The following is a 21,047-nucleotide window of genomic DNA, read 5'->3' on the forward strand; positions in this document are numbered from 1 at the left end:
TAGAATGGAAAATAATCGTCACCACTTGCCCTCGTCTATGACATACTGTATTCTGTTGGTACAGGCTTTGAGCTGAGGGCTAGAGAGGGCAATGGTTCCCGAACGTTTTAGCTCAAGACCCAAAAGAGAAATTAGACGTTTGCCTTGGACCCAAACGAGTGAAAATAGCAGATCTACAAGCTCTGCTATTTTCACTACTTCTTAAACTTGTTTATGTATTTTTGGAAATACTTTATTTATATATGAAATACTTTTGGAAAATGTTGGAATTGTTTTTAATTGATAGAAAGTTGTGATTTTCTTTTGTTTAAACATTTTAAAATAATAATCTGTGTTTGGTTTTTTTTATGTAGGAAACGAAAAAAGGAGATATTTACTTCTGACCCATAAAAATCTCTTTCTGCGACCCAAAAATGGGTCCTGACCCACTGTTTTTGAAAGTTCATCTATTATAAATCACCCGTCTCCTCCTATCCCACGCTTTATAGAGATATTCTGAAAATGCAAAAATATGATGATAGCAGATGAGCACTGTGTGACTTAAGTGATGCGTTCTCCCAGCCGGAACATGGAGAAATGAGCCATGAGATGAATCGGCTATTAAAAAAAAGAGTGTGAGATTCTAATCTCATGGTGTCACATAATAGTACCTCATTGTGCATGTGTAGAGGCATTTTATAGCCAAACCAAAAGATCACCAGCACTCACTTCATGTCCTTTTAGTATGTTTTATTATCTGACACAGGCAGCACAATACAACAGTGTGAGCCTTCCTCAGCGTATCACGGCGCTCGCATCCCTTTCAGTGTTTTTTTCAGAGCCATTACCGGTGCCAATTTACTCGACTGCACTACTTATAATCCATTAAAACCAGGAAAGCGTCTGTGTCATTTTCGATTTTAGCTATACAGTATATATATATATATATATATATATATATATATATATATATATATATATATATATATATATATATATATATATATATATATATATATATATCAACATAAGTTTTTCAGAAAACTTATGTTGATATATATATATATATATATATAAACAGTGGCTCTCAAAAATAGCAGATATGCAAGCTCACAGCGCGTCACTTCGTGTCCCGCTGTGAGCTTGTACATCTGCTATTTTTGAACATTATTTAAAAAATCTTGAAAGTGTTTGAATTTATTTAAAACACAAGTCTTCTCTTCTGGGGTGGTGGGGTCCCTGGCACAAAACATTTTCAGATGGGTGGTCCGCGGCCAAATATATGTCATTTTGGGGGTCCTTAGCACTAAAAATAACTACTGGCATTATGTAGAATCGGCCTCAGGTCTTAATAAAGTACCTACTTACCTACCTACCTACCTACCTACCTACCTACCTACCTACCTACCTACCTACCTACCTACCTACCTACCTACCTACCTAATGGGTTAGTTAACACACCACCTCCCTTTGCAGCTCCAGTATGAGCATCAGATCTCCGAGCTGGAGCAGCAGCTGACCCAGAAGCCTCAGTCAGAGCCTGTGTGTAGGACCCCTCCGGAGGGTCCGGTCCAAACTCTGGAGCTGGAGCAGGAGCTGGAGCGTGTGAAGCAGGCTCACCACACCACAGAACAAGCCCTGCGTCAACAGGTCCAGTCTCTACAGCAGCAGCTCTCTCAGAAGGTTTGTGCCTTTCATTATAGGCCTGGGGTTGGCAGGTTTAGTTACATAAATTAACCACTTTAAACCTTTGGGCAAAGTTTAAAAAAACGTTTACTTCATTTTCCCCCAAAATAGCAGATCTGCAAGCTTGCAATATGTCGCATTGTGATGCATTGTGAGCTTGCAGATCGGATATGTTCCACTATTCGTCATAAGATTAAATATATAGGGCTCAAGTGGTTATAATAATTGCTGAATAAAGTGATGGAAAATGTCTCTGTCGCTACATACTGTTCGGCAGAATGTGCGTGCTTCTCTCAAACACAGAGGGAATAGTACTTAAATGTGGCCTGATTTTGTCATGCGATAGCTCATCCCCAAAGAAACGTGACTAAACTAAATTACTGTAAAGTATTTGTCAAAAGCATTGTTTTAAATGGACTTGTACCCATTCAGCAGGCCCAGCCCAAAGAGCCAGAGAGAGTGCAACGCAGTCCCTCCAGACACCAGCGGCAGGCCGAGGAAGCTTTTGGCGTCCGCATAGAGCGACTCAACCAGGAGCTCGCCGCCAAGACCCGCTCCATCCAGGAGCTGAGCCGCACGGTGGAGCGCCTGCAGAAGGAGAGGCGCAGCCTGCTGTCCGGCCCTAGCCCCAGACGGGTGGCGGCCCCAAATAATAATAAGACGTCTCCGGCAGCAGCTCTTCCCGGGGGGGAGGGGGTCGTGGGGGTGGAGACAACGTTTCCGCCCGCTCAGTATGAGAAGGCCTACCAGCCCACGGAGTTCTCGGGGAGCCACATCACCGAGGTGCTGCAGGAGAACGAGGCGCTGCGGGAGCGCCTGGAGCAGCTGCGGCTGCACACGGAGCAGCGGGAGGCTGAGCTGCAGGCCGCCGCCTCGCAGGCCCAGGATGAGCTGTGCAGGTGAATAATGCTGCGTTCACACCGGCAGATACAAAGATACACAGCATATTTGTAGCTTTGTATCTTTGTAGTTGAAGTTGAAACCAGCTCAACCTTTTTGTAGCTTTGTGGCTGTTGTTGTAGCTTTTGTAGCAGCTACAAAAGTCGGATATATCATTGCATCTTCACGTCGCTGGCTTACATTGAAAGAGAATGATAGCCTGTATCTTTGTAGCTGACAGTGTGAACACAGTACATGATGTTACGCAGACATTTTGAAGAAAAGGATTTGTCAGAGCTGGGGCATCCGGGTGGCCAGGGGTAAAGCAATTAAAAACAGTTAATCGAACTAATCAATCTAATTGATAATAAAAAGATAAGATAATCGAATAATAATCCCTATTTTGGACATGCCATTATAGGTTTCAAAATAATTATGTAAAAAAAACTTTTAAAAATGGTGAAGATAGCCAATCTACGTGCTCTCAGCGCATCAACGTGTTGTGAGCTTTTAGATTGGCTAGATCTTCACTAGTTTTGCATGACACAGTTGTGTGATAAAGTATAAAACTGGATTTCAGGATTCAAATTCAAACCTCAAAGCTTGCAGATCTGCTACTTTTGATGCTTTTGTTTGACGCTGTAGTATGATCAAGTAGGGTGTTAATTTACGAAAAAACACCAAGGTTAAAATATGGACATGGGTGGTTTCTGCCTCACGTGCTATGCCCTCCTGATGAAACTCCTCAGTGTCCTCAGTGAAAAGAAGCAGCTGGTGACTTAGTGTGTATCAGAGGAGACAAGTGGTTGTTTACACCCTCCCCAGACCCAACAGTAAGGTTTGTCAATGACATTTGGCATTATTAAATTGGGGAGAAAAATGGCCAAATGTCAAAAATACAGTTGCTCACAAAAAAAATAGATTTCTCAGAGCTTCATTTAATGAGAATCGTGAAGATAGTAGCAGTGTTGAATCAATGGGAAATGTCAATGTGTTCGACTACAACCGCTTCCAGGGAGCAGGACAGTCTCCAGTGGTTTATATGTCAAATCAGCTGCACACACACTTTACTTAAAAAGCTCTAAAACCTCTGACTTAGAGAAACAGTTGAAAGTTGGAGACTTCATTGTAAAAGTTTGTAAGTAGCCTTGGGGACCAACGGTTCTCAGGGGACTTGACCCGAATCCAACCCTTATAATGCTGAGTGCCAAGCAGGGGGGGCATAATTTTTGGCCCATATTTATAGTCTTTGGTATGACTCTGCCGGGGGCTGAACCCCGACCTCCCAGTCTCAGGGATCTCTAAGGGCAGGTACACACTGCAGGACATTAGGTCCGATTTTGCTGTCGCCGACTTTTTTTGGCGCTCGCCGACAAAACCTCCCGATCTGACGCAGATCGGCCTTTGATCGGCGAGCTAATGCTCGCTGTGTGTGAAAGCCTCCACGAGACGATCTGGCCACGATCATCCGCTCTGCGATGGCTTTCCGACCGTTTTCAGATAACTACCCTGTTAGATATTCAGCTCTGTCCCAGACAGGACAGCAGACAATATCATACAGTATGAAAGGAGCTGCGACCACCTTGCGAGGAGATGAACGCTACAGCCAATGAGAGCACATTACAGCCACCGCGGCTATGGAAGGTCGGTGGACCTGACCACAACAAACAGTTGTTACCGTCCAGTCCTGTATTAAGTTAAACATTATTATAAAACAGAATGAGAGTGAGCGAGCGTGCTCGAAGGGGGCTGTTTATTTGAGACTATTGCACAGAGATAGAGAGAGAGAGAGACACACAGAGAGCGAGCGATATGTATGTATGTGTGTGTGTGTGTGTGAGTCGTTGTCTGTGAGTGTTGCCAGATTTTGCGAGAGAAATAAGCAACCAGGTTTGTGAAAACAAGCCCAACAATAGCGACTATGCATGAAGCCTATATACAAATACATTGGATACTTGAAAATAGACGATCTACAAGCTCACGTTGTAGATAGGCTATTTTTAAAGAAGAAATCTGGGGGGGGGGGGGGAATTGAAATATTTTCCAAATCCACGCAGATCTTGTATGAGGGTCTATGGCACAACATATTTTCAGAAGGGGGCGGACAAATATTAATTTGGGGGTCCTTGCCATGAAAATGTTTGAGAACAACTGGTTCAAACAACATTAGGAAACAAGGCCAAAAAAGCAACTACACTTTCAAACAACTTTACAGAAAAACTATCCCAAAGTCGCTTATAATAAGCGGACATGGCAACTCTGTCACTGACTGCTTCTGCGCACTTGACGTGCGAGAGAGTGAGAGAGAGGGAGAGGGAGAGAGGCATATCACGGGATACGTCGATTAAAATGAATTGGAATAATCACAAATGTATGTATTGGGTCTGACTCTGTAGATAGCATCCTAGTGAACTATCCTACAGTGTGTAATCCCTGGTCGGGGATCAATCTATAGTGTGAAAACCACCACGATATATGACAGCCGATTTCAAGAAATAAACTCCTGCAGTGTGTAATGCTTAACGATCAGATGACCCCCCGACCACTTTAAGGTCCTGCTGTGTGTACCTGCCTTAACTCTAACCACAAGGCCACTGAACTTCACTGTACCACGTAATTAATCAAGAAAACACATAAGTGAACCAGCCGCAGATCTACTGAAGGCACAGTGAGGCCCGGGCATGACACACACAGTATAAACACCAGGCCCACTGAAATGCCCACTGAAATGAACACTATTATTGTAGCTTGTCACAAGCCTGTTTGAGCAAACTACTAATTGAACAGTACATAATACAACTAAGCCATCAGACACCAGATCACAGACATGAGGAGAAAGCATCTTGATGTGTTGTGTGGGTCACTCTGTCTGTCCGCAGCCTGAAGGAGCACTCAGCAGAGCAGCTGTCCATTCTGAAGGGTGACCACCAGAGGGAGCTACAGCAGCTGTGTGCCAGCCACGCCCTGGGACACTCCCATTCCAAAGTGGCTGAACTGACCAATAAGCTGGCCACACAGGAGGTATGTGCAAGTAGCATCATTTGGTAGTGTCATTACAGACCAACCACTATGCCAATTATACACACATTGCCTGGAGGTACTGAGGTACTTTTTTAGCTTTTTCCCAATTTTTCTCCCCAATTTAGTTGTTATACCAATTAATTCCTCCCCCACACACATACTGTGTTGTCACTGCTGTTGCCACAGGACTGTGACAACAAAAAATAACAAAATGTTCATAGTCAACCTTTTAACCGCAAACCGTTAACAAATACACTGGTTGGTTAAAGTGTTCATTTATTATGTTGCTATTTTATTGTTTGGTGCAAGGGTAGCTGTCAAGCTGCCATGTTACAAAGCTGCAACAGCTTCATGATTTCTGCCCAATTCTGCCTTACACGTTAAACATGAAGAAATTAACAGTGGTGTATAAAGTATCGAAAAGCCATACTTGAGTAAAGGTACAGATATCTTCCTTGGAAAATATTTACAACTCAGTAAAAGTTAAAGTCACCCATAAGAAAATAACTTGGGTCAAAGTGTTTTTTTTTATTATCTCTTTAATATAACAGCCAGAGTATATACATTAATAAACTCACCCAATGCCAGCGATTTTTGTGTTTTATAACCTTTTCAAGTAGTCACAGAATATTTATCTCCAGTATGATCGATCCCCTGATGGTTGCTAATCACGGAGAGGTTCACTGTGTGGTTTCACAAATGTCAACGAGGTCATCGCAACCTCGTTGACATTTGAAAATAGCATGTCTCGACTTGCTATTTTTTATAATAGAGTTATAAAAAGAGTGACTTTGAGAGCTGTGACTTTGAGAGCTGTTTCAGCGTACAATGACAAGCATATTTTGAACTGTCATTTTCTTGTCCACCTTAAGAATTACATCATGGCAAGGTAACTACACAACCCAAACCTCTACCAAAGTGGTCTTGCCCTTTAAGTATCAAAAGGAAAAGTACAAGCATCAAAAGACCTTTTCATGGTACAAAGAAACAAAACAGCTACTTATCACTACTTTCAGAGTAATAGCTTTCAAGCAGTTCAGCGTTTTTTCACCATATAGCTTGACAAAAGCCACATCGCTACATTTCAGTGGCATTGAGTGCATTTCATCCATCATATGTCATCCATTTGTAGCTATTTCTGAGGTTTGAGTGGCTGTCCATTACACCAAAGAAATAATTCTCCTTCTGCATCCATTAACTCGTTTTGAGTGGATGTTGTCCATCTTCCATCCACTTTTAGATTTTACACAGTATGTTTCATTGGTCCTCAATAGCGTCCTGGGCTGACGCATTTTAATGCAGCACTCTCAACTGATGGTTCTTGAAACACATCATATGAGCTTATGCTCTTATCAGCCGGGTGCTCAAAAACATAAAAAAAGTAAAAGCCTTTCCTTCATAGGAACATGTAAACACTTTCACCTTGCCAGAGTGCCTCCTCCACTCTTCTCACAAAGATGCTTCCATGCCAGGGACCCTTGCTCAGAACACACAATACTGTATCTACTTCCTATATTCTCAATATCCAAATCAGAGCCATGTGCATTATAAAGAACTGGCACAGAAATGATCCTACCAAACTGCAGTATGAAGCAGGCCCTAATAAGTTACCATAATGGACATAAAATGACCATTGTTGTGTCCTATCTATAGCACACAACAAACGGCCGTACGGTTAACCCATGACTGTGGCCCTCGACCTCAAGTCATTTTTACAATTGTGGCCCCCCTGCCTAATCTAGTTGAATACCCCTGGTGTAGAGCAGTGGTTCTCAAAATAATCATATTTGAAATGGGGACCCCCCCACCCTGACGAAGCACTTGGAATCTTAGGAGGCATTAATTACTCAAACTACATTTTAGTTTGACTCTGTAGTTTGACAGATAAATATTCTGAAACTAGCCGATCTTGAGCTTGTAGATCAGCTATTTTCACAACTTTGGCTTCTTTCTTATATTATTTGACAATGTGGCTAATGTTTGACCAGTTAAAATTGTAGAGTTTGTTCATAACCTTTTTTTTAGGTTTTAAACCCACAGGTTGAGAACCACTGGTGTGTAGAGGGATAAAAGGAGGGTGTATATATATACAGTAGGGTTTAAATGGTTAACAGACCAGTGTCACTGACCGTTTGACCTGCAGGTTGTGCTGCAGCAGCTGCGAGAGCAGGCGAAAGAGTTGCAGGGGACCAGAGATGCACTGGCGGTGTCCAGGGTTCGAGAAGACACTCTGCAAAATCAGGTACGTTTCGTCCGACCACCCAGTGAGCCTCTACAATGTGTCTTGACTCATACAGCCATTTAATTCCCTTACTCACATCATAGGGATACACCCCGATTACATGCTTCATTATTGCAGATGCCCGGCTAAATTAAATTGAATTCCAGCTGAAATGAAAAATATGTTTTTCGCCCTTTTAGAGCTAAAGTTAAACGGTTACACTACAAAAAGTTTCAGAAAACATTTCAGATGAGACGTATACAACAGTAACAGGAACTGTTTTTATTTTGATATGGTCCTATGTGACCTCCGGGTCAGCGCTCACTTGTTAAAATGCATCCCATAAAACTTTCCAGCCCGGAGGCGGCTGTACGGCGTGGGCACTCATTTGACATGGGGTGAACCAGAATGACCTCTTGTGACCTTCGTGACAAACGGACCCTCTCACAGACGGCTAGTGTCGTCTTTGAGAGTAAGAGGAGTTAATGGGGTATTAGTGGTTTCATTTGTACGTATCCTGTCCAGGGGTTTTGGCGAAAATCGATTCATGTAAAAATCGCGATTCTTATTATCACAATTTCCAAAAAATTATTAAAAAAGTATTCATATTCAAGGGCTTTAAGGGGGGGGAATTAAACTGACTCCAGTCACTTTCAGTTCATCACAGCAGACGGGAGGTGTGTGTGTCACTGTCCAGCTGACGCTCGTTAATGTTACTTGCAACATGGCAATTATGTTGCGTTTCTGCATCAAATAGACATCTAAGATACCATCAAAGCCAAGATTTTTTACAAGCGACCATCTCTAGCATTTGTTTTTGTTTTTTGTTTGAGCTGTTGGAAATGCAGTCTCCAGCTGTTGGAAATAACTAGGCTACACTTGGTTGCTAAAATCCAGATGAAACCAATATGACTATACGAATCAATCCTGTCACCCACCCCTACCTGTAGCTCACCAGGCTGCTGGGGGAACTGAAGCAAGCTACAGAGGCCCACAGCCCAGAACTCAAACACTTCCTCTCCCTAGAGAGAAAGATCCAGAGCATGTCACTCCGTCACACCCAGAGGGAGAAGGAGCTGCAGCAGGTAAACACTGATACCAGTATAACACTCTACACACCACTGGTTCTCAACCTTTTTAATTCCATGGACCCCCATAACTCTGTACTGAGAGTGTACAAATGGAACCAACTGGACCCGTTGGGGTCCAGTTGGTTCCATTTGGATAGCTGAAGTATGAATTAGGGTTAAAGTGGTTAAACTGTAGTATCCAGAGCAAAAATAGTTACTATAGCAGGGGTCCAGGGGGTCCCAGGAATCCACTTTGAAAACCAGTGCTCTACACCACTGTATCCCCTTTTTTGTATATATATATATATTTTTTTAAATATATATATTTAAAAATATTTTAAAAAGAAGAAAAAAATGAAAATCACACATTTTCATCAATTAAATGAATTCCAACATATTACAGAAGTATTTCACAAATAAAATTAAATTAAAAAAAAAGTTTAAGAAATAGTGAAAATAGCAGATCCACAAGCTTGTAGATCTGCTATTTTCACTAGTTTGGGTCCCGGGCAAACTTCTAATTTCTCTTTTGGGTCTTGAGATAAAACATTTGGGAACCAGTGCTATACAGTACTGTATAACCATGTCATGTCTCCTCATGCGATGTCCAGAAATACCTTAAGCATAACCTGAAAGATAATTTTTTATTTATTTTAAAACATTCAATGCACGTTCAGCGGCGAAGTCCAAGGAGAAATAAGATTTAATTAACAGCAGAACATTCAATAGTGGATTCTCAGCCCACGTACGATGTGCTTTCACTGCACCACACGAACCATGAGCCTGAAAGTTTGTATTATGCATAACTTAGTTCTGCATGAACTTAGTTGCCCCTGTCTGCAAAATAAAATCCCTCTTCTGGATCCCTGCTGAGTTTAACCCATTAACACATTGCCTGCCAGAGGGTTTTCTATAACAGGATCAGCCAGTGCTAGGAATTTTGACCATTCTGACTCATCTTTGAGGACCCACAGAATATTTTGTGACTATATCTCAAAACAAAGATTAGAATCTCTTCTTTCATCTGAAGTGAGTTGATAGCATGTTCCGTTTTTTAGCTAGAGGTAGTTGAATACAGCTTGTTTTCACCAAAAACAGCCCCTTTTCTTTAGATTCAGAGTTATGAGCATTTTAGTGAAAGACACACTTTAGATGCATAAAATGATTTCAAAAGTCTTTGACATTTATTTTGCACCTTCATTGACATCAGTCATGTAAACAATACTTGTTTATAAAATAATAAAAAATAAGAACTGCTTTAAATAATAAATAATAATAATAATTCAAAGTTCAAAGTGCAACATCAATACATCGGTCATCGAGAGCTTCATGAGAACACTTATTTTCCAGTCCAATATTCTATACTGCAGTGGTTTTCAAACCTTTTGTGCCGAAGTCACACCAATGGGCAAGTCAAAATCTCAAGCCACACCTGTATTCATAGCAACAAATACCAGATATACAATTTTTTACTGAGCTTGTAGATCCATTATTTGATGACAATTTGTGAAAATAAATAAATAAAAATAAGGGATGCCAGGGCGTGACCCCCCAAAATAATCATATTTGTACTGGGGACCCCCATTTTGTTTGACTCGGTTCCACAGATAAATATTGTGAAAATAGCAGATCTACAAGCCATCTCTTCTCCTTCTTCCTCTCTTCCTCCCCTCTGTCTGTCTCTCTCACACAGTGGTTCTCCAACTTCACATTTACAACTCTGAGTGAGAGTGCACAAAACACAAATGGGACCAAATGGACCTGAATCAGTTATCTATGCTGCAGTGGTTCTCAACCTTTTCAGGCCGTGACCCCCCAAAATAATCATATTTGAACTGGGGAGCCCCACAGACAGAGGGGAGGAAATAGCAGATTTTCAAGCCCTCTCTTCTTCTTCTTCCTCCCCTCTGTCTGTCTGTCTCTCTGTCTGTCTCTCTCTCACACAGTGAGATGTCTCTCTTCACAAACCTGATTCGAAATCTATGCAGTGGTTCTCAACCTTTTCAGGCTGTGACCCCCCAAAATAATCATATTTGAACCGGGGACCCCGACTTTGTTTCACTCAGTTCCACAGATAAATATTGTGAAAATAGCAGATCTACAAGCTCCGTTGTGGTCCCGAGTCCCGACCCACAGGTTGAGAATAACTGGCAACTAGACGCGTCGCAATTCAGGGCAATTGCAGAGTGTGTTTGCGCCGACGCGAGTCGCGGTTCGCTGCCGCCGGGACTCGAGGAATACGCTGGGAGGAATACCGTCGGAGGCTGCGCCAATTACATTGTCACGCAACTCCTGAGATCACTTGCGTTTCATTTTGAGAGGATTGGTCCCCCCAACATATGGTTTTTGCATCAAAAGGTTACATTTTGAGCATTTGTGGCGCCCCCTATGGATCAAAGTGGAAATTATTTTGGGGATTTGTTGAGTAATCCACACTTGACATGTGATTCAAATTTGGGATTGACTGGAGGTTTCGTTCGTGATTTGTGGCCTTTTTTGTAAAACGGGCCCCTTCCGCTAACTTTGGAAGCCATTTACGGACGAACGGTATGGACTATCAAAATCTGTTTCGGTCCAGATTATTGCATGGGTCCAGAGATCATGTGTACCGATTTTCGTGAAATTTGGACAAAATATGTGGGAGGAGGAGCTAAAAGTGTGTTTTGAAGAAAATTCAAAATGGCGGAAAATCTATCCTGACGCAAATGGGCGTGGCCTATATGGGGAGATGCGTCGTGACCCAAGGAATCCAGGTGAAAATAATTTGATTTTACGACCTACGGTTCAAGAGTTATAGGCCAAAACGTAAAGGGGGCTGTTATAGCGCCACCATGTGGCCGAATGGTGTGATCATTTTTGTAATAATTTCGGACTAAATTATGAACCTCCCCTACAAATATGGTAACTCTAGCTCTTACGGTTTCTGAGAAAAAAATACTTGAATTTGAGTTTTTTCACTTTTCCATTAAAGCGGATGGGGAAATTTAATGCACTTATAAATCAATATCAATTAAACTATTTAACCAATCTCTTAGCAAAATACAAGCACACGATTCCCGCTCAAGACGGTCATTTTGACATATGGCACGACATTGGGGGATAAAAACTGTGGGAGGAGATGCGGTTCAAAGTATTGTTTATCTAGGAAAATAATAAAGCCGGAGGATTACTATAGTCTGGTTGCCCTGTTAGGGCAACCACACTAACTAGCAGTGACGTCAAAACCAAAGGGTGCCAGGTATTTTGCGAGAGAAATAAGCAACCAGGTCTATGAAAACAAAGTTTTATATAGAGATAGCAGTACATATCTTACTTTGTTACAAACTAAAGTTGGCTAATCGTCAACACAGCAAATCAAACCTATTAGGAAATAGCCGATCTACAAGCTCAGAGGTTATGAGCTTGTAGATCGGCTATTTGCGCACACACACGCGCAATATATATCTATATATCTATATCAGTTCTATATCAGTGGTGCTCAAACTTTTTCATGTCAAGGACCCCCAAAATTATATGTATTTGGCCACGGACCCCTATCTCAAAACATTTTGTTCCAGGGACCCCCAGATGCAAAGATTTGAGTTAAAATGTTAAATTGAATACAATATATATTCAAAGATTTGCACACATTTTCACGATTTTTCAAAAATAGCCAAGGTCTTAATGAGTTAAACGACGAGCAGATGAAGTATCTGACGACAACGATGATTTAATGATGTCTGAGTAACACTGTCTCCCCCCTCCCCCCCCCCCTCTCCATCTCTCAAGCTGGTCAGCCAGACGAGACAGGTGGTGGTCGCAGACCACCAGACGGGGGCGGACCAGCGCTGGAGGCTACTGGCCCAGAGCAAGAGCAGGGAGCTGGAGGCCTTCCGTCTGGAGCTAGACTCCATCCTGGACATCCTGCGAGAGCTGCAGAGACAAGGGGTGGTGATTCCCGCCGGTCCGCCTAACGCCACCGTCGGTGGCGTCCCCTTCACCTGGAAGAGTTGAGGGCATGGGGGGGTCACACACACTCTTAACCACTTAGACCTGCAGCATCTTTATTGTGGGGTAAGGCATTCGCTAGAAAATAGCAGATCGACAAGCTAGATCGGCTATTTTCAGCGAAAGCCTTCCCCACAATAACAGAAAACCTAGAAAAGACACTAGTAGAGCCCTGAGGGTATCCGGTGAACCGATTTGAAGTGGTTAAAGCATGATGGCACTTTGGTAAAGGTTTGGGGTTGATGTAGTTTATTTTGCCGTGATGCAACTCCAAATATTTGGTGAGAGATATCTTCAATAGTCCGTTGATTAGAAATTGATATTCCAAAATAGTCTCTTCATTTACTTACATTGCACGGTGATACAGCTCTCAAAGTCACTGTTTTTAGCACATAAGCGTAACGGCAATATCTGAAGAAGAGCTATCTTGGTGACTGGGTGCTCGTCGTGACCAACACCAAGGAGAGTTATGAGCTGCGCTACTTCCAGATCAACCAGCATGAAGAGGAAGAAGAGGATGAGCATTAACTCATTCACTGCCACAATTATTGCTGGCCGCGTTTGCCCACTGCCAGAGATTTTTCATTGAAAAAAAAAAGTACTCAGGAGCCGAGATACAGAATTTTTAAGTTTTAAGTTAACAAGGAAGTGGATGGGAGTGTAGATCTTTAAACAATCATATCTCCTTGGTCTTTGGGTCAAATTTGGAAAAAAAACTAAAAAAACTAAAAAAAAAAAAAAATAGTAATGATAGTTTTGATTTCGTACATTCATTATTTTATTTGTTTCGTTTTTTTTCACAAAACCTGGTAACGCTTTCTTTTCATTTTTTTCTTATTTTAAAAGAAAAATGCCAACTTCTTGGTAAGGATGAAGATCTCCCAGGATCCAGTCTCCGTCTTCTTCCTAATTCATACTGTAAAATCAACAGTAAGATGACATTATTTTTAGTGTCCGTTTTGTTTGCGTTTGTTTATGTGCTAAAAGAGTAACTTTGAGATCTGTTACACCGTGCAATGTAAGTCAAAGAGGAGACCATTTTTGGAATATCAATTTCTAACCACGGAGCAACTATTGAATGAAGATACATCTCGCCAATATCTGGACTCTTACATCATGGCAAGGTAACTACAGGGAGCTGTGAGCATTTGGTCTGTGTTCAAACCAGTCATTTTAGCTTCTGGACAATCACACTCTGATTTGTATATGTATATATTTTTATTTTTCCAAGGGACTTTTAGAATCTAGTTTTATACAGTTATGCTATATTTCTTTTTACAATTTGTATAATCTTTTATGCTTAATAGTTTAAATTACAGTGTTTAATTTATTTAATGTACAGTGAAAGATAAATAAATACATTTTGTGTGTTTGCTATACGGTGGTCATTTCACTAATTCTTGTGCTTGCCTTTAGGCTTCTGTCTAATCAACCTGATCTAATATAGGTTCAGGTGTAGAATTCTGTTCATCGCCTGACGTTGGCCTCTCTGGATCCTAGTGCACAAAACACTAACACTAAGCCTGATTTATACATAGTTGGGCAGCAGTGCAAGATAGCAGATCTACAAGCTCACAACATGTTGCAACGTGACGTGCTGTGACCTTGTAGATCTGCTATGTTCAGGCATAATGCATATCTTGCTCCATGCAGCCTTAACAGTCCCTTCCCTATTCCTCGTGATGACTCAAGCCTTTTACTTCCTGTTCCATGTAAGAGGTTGCTAACCTCCAATCCTGCCTTTAACACATTGCCTGCCAGAATTATTTCAGATTTTTTGCAGTTTTATGCCAGAGATTTTTCATTGAGAAAAAAAAAGTACTCGATAGCCGAGATACAGAATTTTTAAGTTAACAAGGAAGTGGATAGGAGTCTAGATCTTCGAAAAATCATATCTCCTTGGTCTTTGGGTCAAATTTAAAATAAAAAATAAAAACAAATATATATATATATATATTTTTTGAAAGATCAAGTTAACTTGATCTTGGCATTCAAGTGATCAATCAATCAATCAAAGTTTATTTATATAGCACATTTCATACATCAAGTGCAGTTCAATGTGCTTCACAGAATAGGTTTAAAAATAACGATTAAAAAACCCGGAGGATAACAGCAAAAGAGGAAAAGAAAACATTTAGAGTAAGACAACAAGAAAAATAATAAACAATAATAAAGCAAAGCAAAACAAATATATATGTATATATATACATATATATATGTATAGAAAACTGGATTAATGCAGACACCTAGGTAAAAGCAATACTAAAGAGGTGTGTCTTAAGATTTATTTTAAAGATGTCATTTGTCAAAGATGGATTTGAAAGATCAAGTTAACTTGATCTTGGCAATCAATGTGTTAACTCATCTGGTGTATTCAACAACCACACACAATCTCTTGTAGATTTTCGGTAAACATCCCTTGCTTTCACTTTCACTTACACATTGGGTCATGAAGTGTCAAGCACAACTGTGGTCCATGGCCAAAGGCTTATTAATACACGATGTCAAACCCAATTTCCTCCCCCGCTAGACTGCTAAATAAGAAAAAACATGAACATCTTCTGGCCTTGTATGCTGATCTGGGTTTTTTAAACAGTTTTTAACCTTGTTTTTAGATAAGTTTAGTATTGTTATTCATGTACTGTTATTTTGTTGTATAATGGAGCACCCCCAACCTAGGTTTTTCACAGTGCATGTACTTGTACATCCTTTGACAATAAATTAATTAATCTTGAATCATAATGAATACCTCACATTTGACCTGGGTTTTGACGCTGGCTCAAGGGAAGCAATATAAAGGAGAAGGTAGTGAGTCATTTGGTAGTTTAGCATAGCCAGACTTTAAGAGATCTGCGCCTACTGAATGTTTCTCAGAAGTTGTTTATGCAAGACTAGTCATTTGGTTCATTTTGACCTTGGCGTTTCACGTAAAAGTCACAACAATGTGCTTGCTAATAATGAGAATACGCATAATATCCTGCATCCCTGAAAACAGTCTACAGAGGTTTGAAAACTGTTAGAGCGAGTTGGAGCGCGATCACACAGGGCACATGTTGGCAGCTGGGGGAATCTTTTTGTAATTGTTGTGAGTGAAGCTTTTTGCTCGCTACTTTTGCATTGCAGTGTACTTTGCATTTTTGGGCTCTGTGCTTTATGCACCTCAGGTTTTTTGAGGAGCACTGTGTTGAAACAATCACTCACGAGAAGAAGAAAAAAGGCACTGAAAGTTGCTCTGCTTTGTAGATAACAAAAAGGCAGTGTGCTGCACCTTGCACTTTGGTTTCTTAAGCTTAATCAACCTTGGGTTTTGGGCAGAGAAACTGACTGGCTACCACAGCAAAGACTGTTTGCATTATGAATGCCTTTCTTTTTTTCGAGGCTTTTTCTGCATTTATTATATTTCATATGTATAGGAAATGGGGAGAGAGATGGGGAGTGACACGCAGCAAAGGTCGTCGGGTGTAAAGTAACTTAAGTGCATGTACTCAAGTACTGTACTTAAGTACGATTTTGAGGCATTTTTACTTGAGTATCTCCAATTTTCAGTACTATTACTTCTAGTCCACTACATTTCAGAGGCAAATATTGTATTTTTACTCCATATTACAATTATTTGAAAACTTTAGTTACTAGTTATTTTTATTATTATTACAAAACATACATTAACCACTTCAGCCCTATATACATTTTGTCCATTTGAAAATAGCCGATCTACAAGCTCACAATGCGTCGCGATGCGATGCATTGTGAGCTTGTAGATCTGCTATTTTCAAAAGATTTTCCTACACTTTATACATTTGAAAACTTGTGAAATTTTGGATACCAATACTTTTGTACTTTTACTCAAGTACATTTTTAATTACGGACTTTCACTTATGACAGAGTATTAATACAAATTGCAGCATTGCAGTGTTGATACTTTTACTTTCCACCACTGATTATTACTATATGGTATGGTGGTATGGATGGACAGAGCTCTTCCCAGGACCTACCGACTGCTGTGAAAGGCGGTGAAGGTCGGCTGAGCACGCCACAGGGAGCTCTCTCCCATCAGTGCAGGACATAATACAAAAGCAGGTGCTTGAGCAGGACACAAAAGAATCATAAAGGGCAAATATCAACAATTCTATAGCAACAAACTGTGACGATGTGAAATGGAACGCGCTTGAGATGCCTCACAGCCCAGTGTGCTCACGGCTTGGAAAGAGGTTTTTCTTTTGTTTGTAGATCGAGGACATGGACAAAAACAACAGAAACAAGGAAACCGACAAATGACTCTTATTTCTTTTGTATATTCCAACCACTGCAAATCTCAGGGACCGCCAAGAGGCTTCACACACATCTGATCCCATTTTCAAATGAAGGCAGCAGAGTGCTCGAGGACTACAGGCAGAGTGTGTGCATGTGTGTGCGTGCGTGCTACGACTACAAAGCTCTCATACACACCGCCCTAGCCTGTTACAATATATCGTCGCTGTCGGGCAGAAACCAACTCTCAATGTTTCTACTTTTTTGTTGTTAGTTTAATAAATCAGTGCTATTGAACACCCTTTAGAGGTTGCCTTTAACTCATCTGGTGTATTCCACAACCAACCAACCACACACAATCTCTTATAGATTTTCGGTAAACATCCCTTGCTTTCACTTACACATTGGGTCTGCCTGTAGCCCTCAAGTACTCTGCTACCTTTCATTTGAAACTGGGATCAGACGTGTGTGAAGCTTCTTGGCAGTGGTTGGATATACAAAAGGAAGATGAGTCATTTGTCCGTTTCATTGTTATTTTAGTTTTTTTTTGTCCATGTAAAGAAAAACCTCTTTCCAAGGAGCACGTTCCATTTCACGTCATCACAAACGGTTTGTTCCTAGAATGATACTTGTTGTATCATTCTAGGAATCATTCTTTTGTGACCTGCTCAAGCACCTGCTTTTATTATGTCCTGCACTGATGGGAGAGAGCTCCCTGTGGCGAAGCTCAGCCGACCTTCACCACCTTTCACAGCAGTCCTAGGTCCTGGGAAGAGCTTTGTCCATCCAAACCACCATACCCTATAGTCATGCCCCTGACAGGATGCCTTGGGTTGGGGCAAAGTAGAAAGATGTTAGGATCTTCTCTGACACCTTGACGTCTGTGTGTGGGTTTAACAAATATTGAACCAAAGAAAATTATTAAAAAGCGCTTCTGACTAAACCTCCTAACTCCATTGGATCCTCAAACTGTCGTTCAAACCACCTAACTCCAACGTAGTTTTTTTTTTTCCATTCTTACATACATCCAGCAATCATGCAAATTCTGGAAAGCAGTTAAATCCTAGCCTGGTAAACCCTCCCTCCGGAAATCTCAATTCCATTTCATTTCAGGAGTGAAATGAAATGGAATTGAAATTTCCGGAGGGAGGGTTTACCAGGCTAGTTAAATCCCTCCAGCAGAGGGGAGCTGCTGGTCCCCCGCCAAAGTTGCGAGTTGGGGATTCTTTCATTAGTGACAAAAAATGTATGTCAAATGTTTTTAATGACCATTTCAAAAGGGCTGGGCATATGTTTGATGCACAAAATGCCTCCTCCTCTCAACAAGGGGCTCAGGAAGTGGCATTCTTACCAGCAAATGGCGATGTAAACGCTCGTTTAAATTTTGACTTCTTCTCTATCCTGGCCTCCGATGTTCTCAGTTCGTTGTCCTCTCTGGACCCAAAAAAGTCCCCTGGCCCAGATGGTCTTGATCCTTATCTGCTGAGATTAGCTGCGTCAGTTATAGCACAACCTATAATTGATATTTTCAATCTTTCGCTAACTTCTCAGAACATTCCTTCGGTGTGGAAGCAAGCTTATGTTTCTCCCCTCCTTAAGGCTGGTGATCCTACGGATGTAAATAATTACAGGCCAATATCTAATCTTTCGGCCTTAGCAAAGATCCTAGAAGCCCAGGTATCGGCCCAAGTAAACCAATTTCTTGATCAACATCAAATCTTAAATACCATGCAATCTGGGTTCAGATCCAAACACAGTACTGTCACAGCTTGCCTTACTGTCTTGGATGACATTAAGGCTGCCTGGGATAAGTCACATGTATGCGCTGCCCTGTTTATTGATTTATCCAAGGCTTTTGACACTGTTGATCTCCCGATACTGTTAAAGATTCTTTCCAATATAGGCATGGGCCCAAATGTGATTAGCTGGTTCACCAGCTATTTGATCGGCCGCACACAATGTGTGAAATTGGGTGACATAGTGTCCGATCAAGTAGCCATGGAGAAGGGAGTCCCCCAGGGTTCTATATTAGGTCCTTTACTTTTTCTTTTATATGTGAATAACATCTGCAGTCAGTCAAAGTACTCTAGGTACCATACGTACGCGGATGACACGGTTCTGTACTCCTGCGCGCCCACGCTAGACATGGCTGTAACAAATGTGTCTTTTGATTTCATTTCATTGCAGCAGGAATTGAAAAAAAGCAAATTGATGTTAAATGGTAACAAAACTAAGGCAATGATGTTCACTCCACGAGTTTGTCCAACCCTCTTAAGCATCCCCACTTTAGATGGCACCCCAATTGAGTGGGTCGATCGCTATAAATACCTTGGGTTCTGGTTGGACATCTAAATTTTAAATTCCATATTGATGCCTTGAGTAAGAAGCTGAAATTTACTCTAAGTTTTTTCTACAGACTGAAGGCTTGTTTTGCCTGCACTGCTCGCAAAAAATTGGTCACTGGTCTGTTTTTGTCCCAGCTGGATTATGGGGACAATATTTACAGGTTTGCTTGTGCCTCCACATTGACCAAGCTGGATCCCCTGTATCATGCTGCACTGAGATTCATAACGAATTCTCCTTTTAGAACTCACCATTGCACGTTGTATGCTGCAGTTGATTGGTCCTCTTTGACTACGTGCAGGTTGCAACATTGGTATAATTTCATTTATAAAGCTATTCTTGGTGAGCTCCCCTACTACATTACCTCCAAATTCAAATTGGTTAGAAATGGCTTAAATCTCAGATCAAATGCTTGGTTACGCTGTGAAGTACCTTCATTTTCATCTGAGGGAGGTAAAAAATGTCTTTCTTTCTTAGGCCCTTGGTTGTGGAATGATCTCCAGACTAAACTCAAATTGGCTGCTCTAATTCCCTTGAGAAGCTTCAAAAGAATCACCTTAGTTTTATTCACAAACAACTGCACCTGTCCGGAGGTTTATTAGCCTAGCGGAAGGTTTTTGGTTATGTGTATTGGTTGTACACTGTGTGTATTACTATTTCCTGTTTGATTACTGGATTTTTTCTATTGTGTAAAGTGTATCATTTGGAGTTATCTTATGTATTTGTGATGTATCTTGGATGACTATTTTGTTGTTTGTTTTTGTATTGTATGTTAAGCTTAGACTGTGTAATTTTAACGCTGTATCTTGGCCAGTTCCCACTTGAAAAAGAGACTGTGTCTCAACGTGTTTTTACTGGTTAAATAAAGGTTAAATAAAAAAATTAAGAATTCTAATCAATGATGGACAATACAACTGTCTCCACATTAATGGTCAAAAACCCAGTGCCGCTTTAGACTCCACAGGGGCCCTAAGCATGATACAGGACACATGCGCGATTTTTTTTTGCGGTTCTGGGCGGATTGGGTTCGTTTTAAGAAAAAAAAAAAAAAAAACCCTACCCCCCTACCCGGCGGGTAGGGGCCCTGCGTGGGGCGGGCCCCCCGCAGCCTGCGTAGTGTGCGTGTAGGGAGAAGCGGCCCTGCAAAAACCTCCCATCTCCACTTGAGCTGTATTTGGGTAAAGTGATGATAATATAAGGACACATTGTATAAAGTCACCATACCAACTTTGATGAGGCAGAATTGTGTCGTTTTAATTTTTCATTTCCTGAAAAGTTTATATTTTGGACATAGTTGGTTTCTGCCCGGCAGCAGAGATATACTGTATATGTGTGCCTTCTTTTGCATATTTATTTGACACTGCTACTAAAGATAGCAAGATACACGATATTTTATGCCTCAGCTTGTGCACTTTTTGACACTGCTGTGCTGCTACAGTATAGAATATGTGCACATTGTACCTATACATTTTTGACACTGCTGCTAAAAGACAATGCTATTTAAACCTGTCTAAAAAAAGACCCCAAAACTAACTTTCAGTTCTATTGCATCCAGCATTTTTAGCCTTACTTTATTACTATTACCTTGCTGCTGTAGTTTATTATTAGTGTAT

At 41.0% G+C, this 21,047-nt stretch overlaps 1 protein-coding gene across 1 annotated transcript in view; it reads left to right on the top strand.

The window, feature by feature from the left end:
• The window catches only part of cep162 (centrosomal protein 162), a 54,097-nt gene extending 40,661 nt beyond the window's left edge, over positions 1-13,436 (top strand). Inside the window, exons 23-28 of the mRNA XM_080426025.1 lie at positions 1,456-1,662; positions 2,098-2,564; positions 5,424-5,565; positions 7,709-7,807; positions 8,737-8,871; positions 12,625-13,436. Of these exons, the coding sequence (XP_080282151.1) occupies positions 1,456-1,662; positions 2,098-2,564; positions 5,424-5,565; positions 7,709-7,807; positions 8,737-8,871; positions 12,625-12,849 (1,275 nt within the window). The 3' untranslated portion in view covers positions 12,850-13,436. The remainder of the gene's footprint in view (positions 1-1,455; positions 1,663-2,097; positions 2,565-5,423; positions 5,566-7,708; positions 7,808-8,736; positions 8,872-12,624) is intronic.
• Positions 13,437-21,047: the final 7,611 nt, after the last annotated feature.

The sequence above is a fragment of the Gymnoscopelus braueri genome (assembly GCF_963280865.1).
Source record: "Gymnoscopelus braueri genome assembly, chromosome: 4".
Lineage (NCBI taxonomy): Eukaryota > Metazoa > Chordata > Actinopteri > Myctophiformes > Myctophidae > Gymnoscopelus > Gymnoscopelus braueri.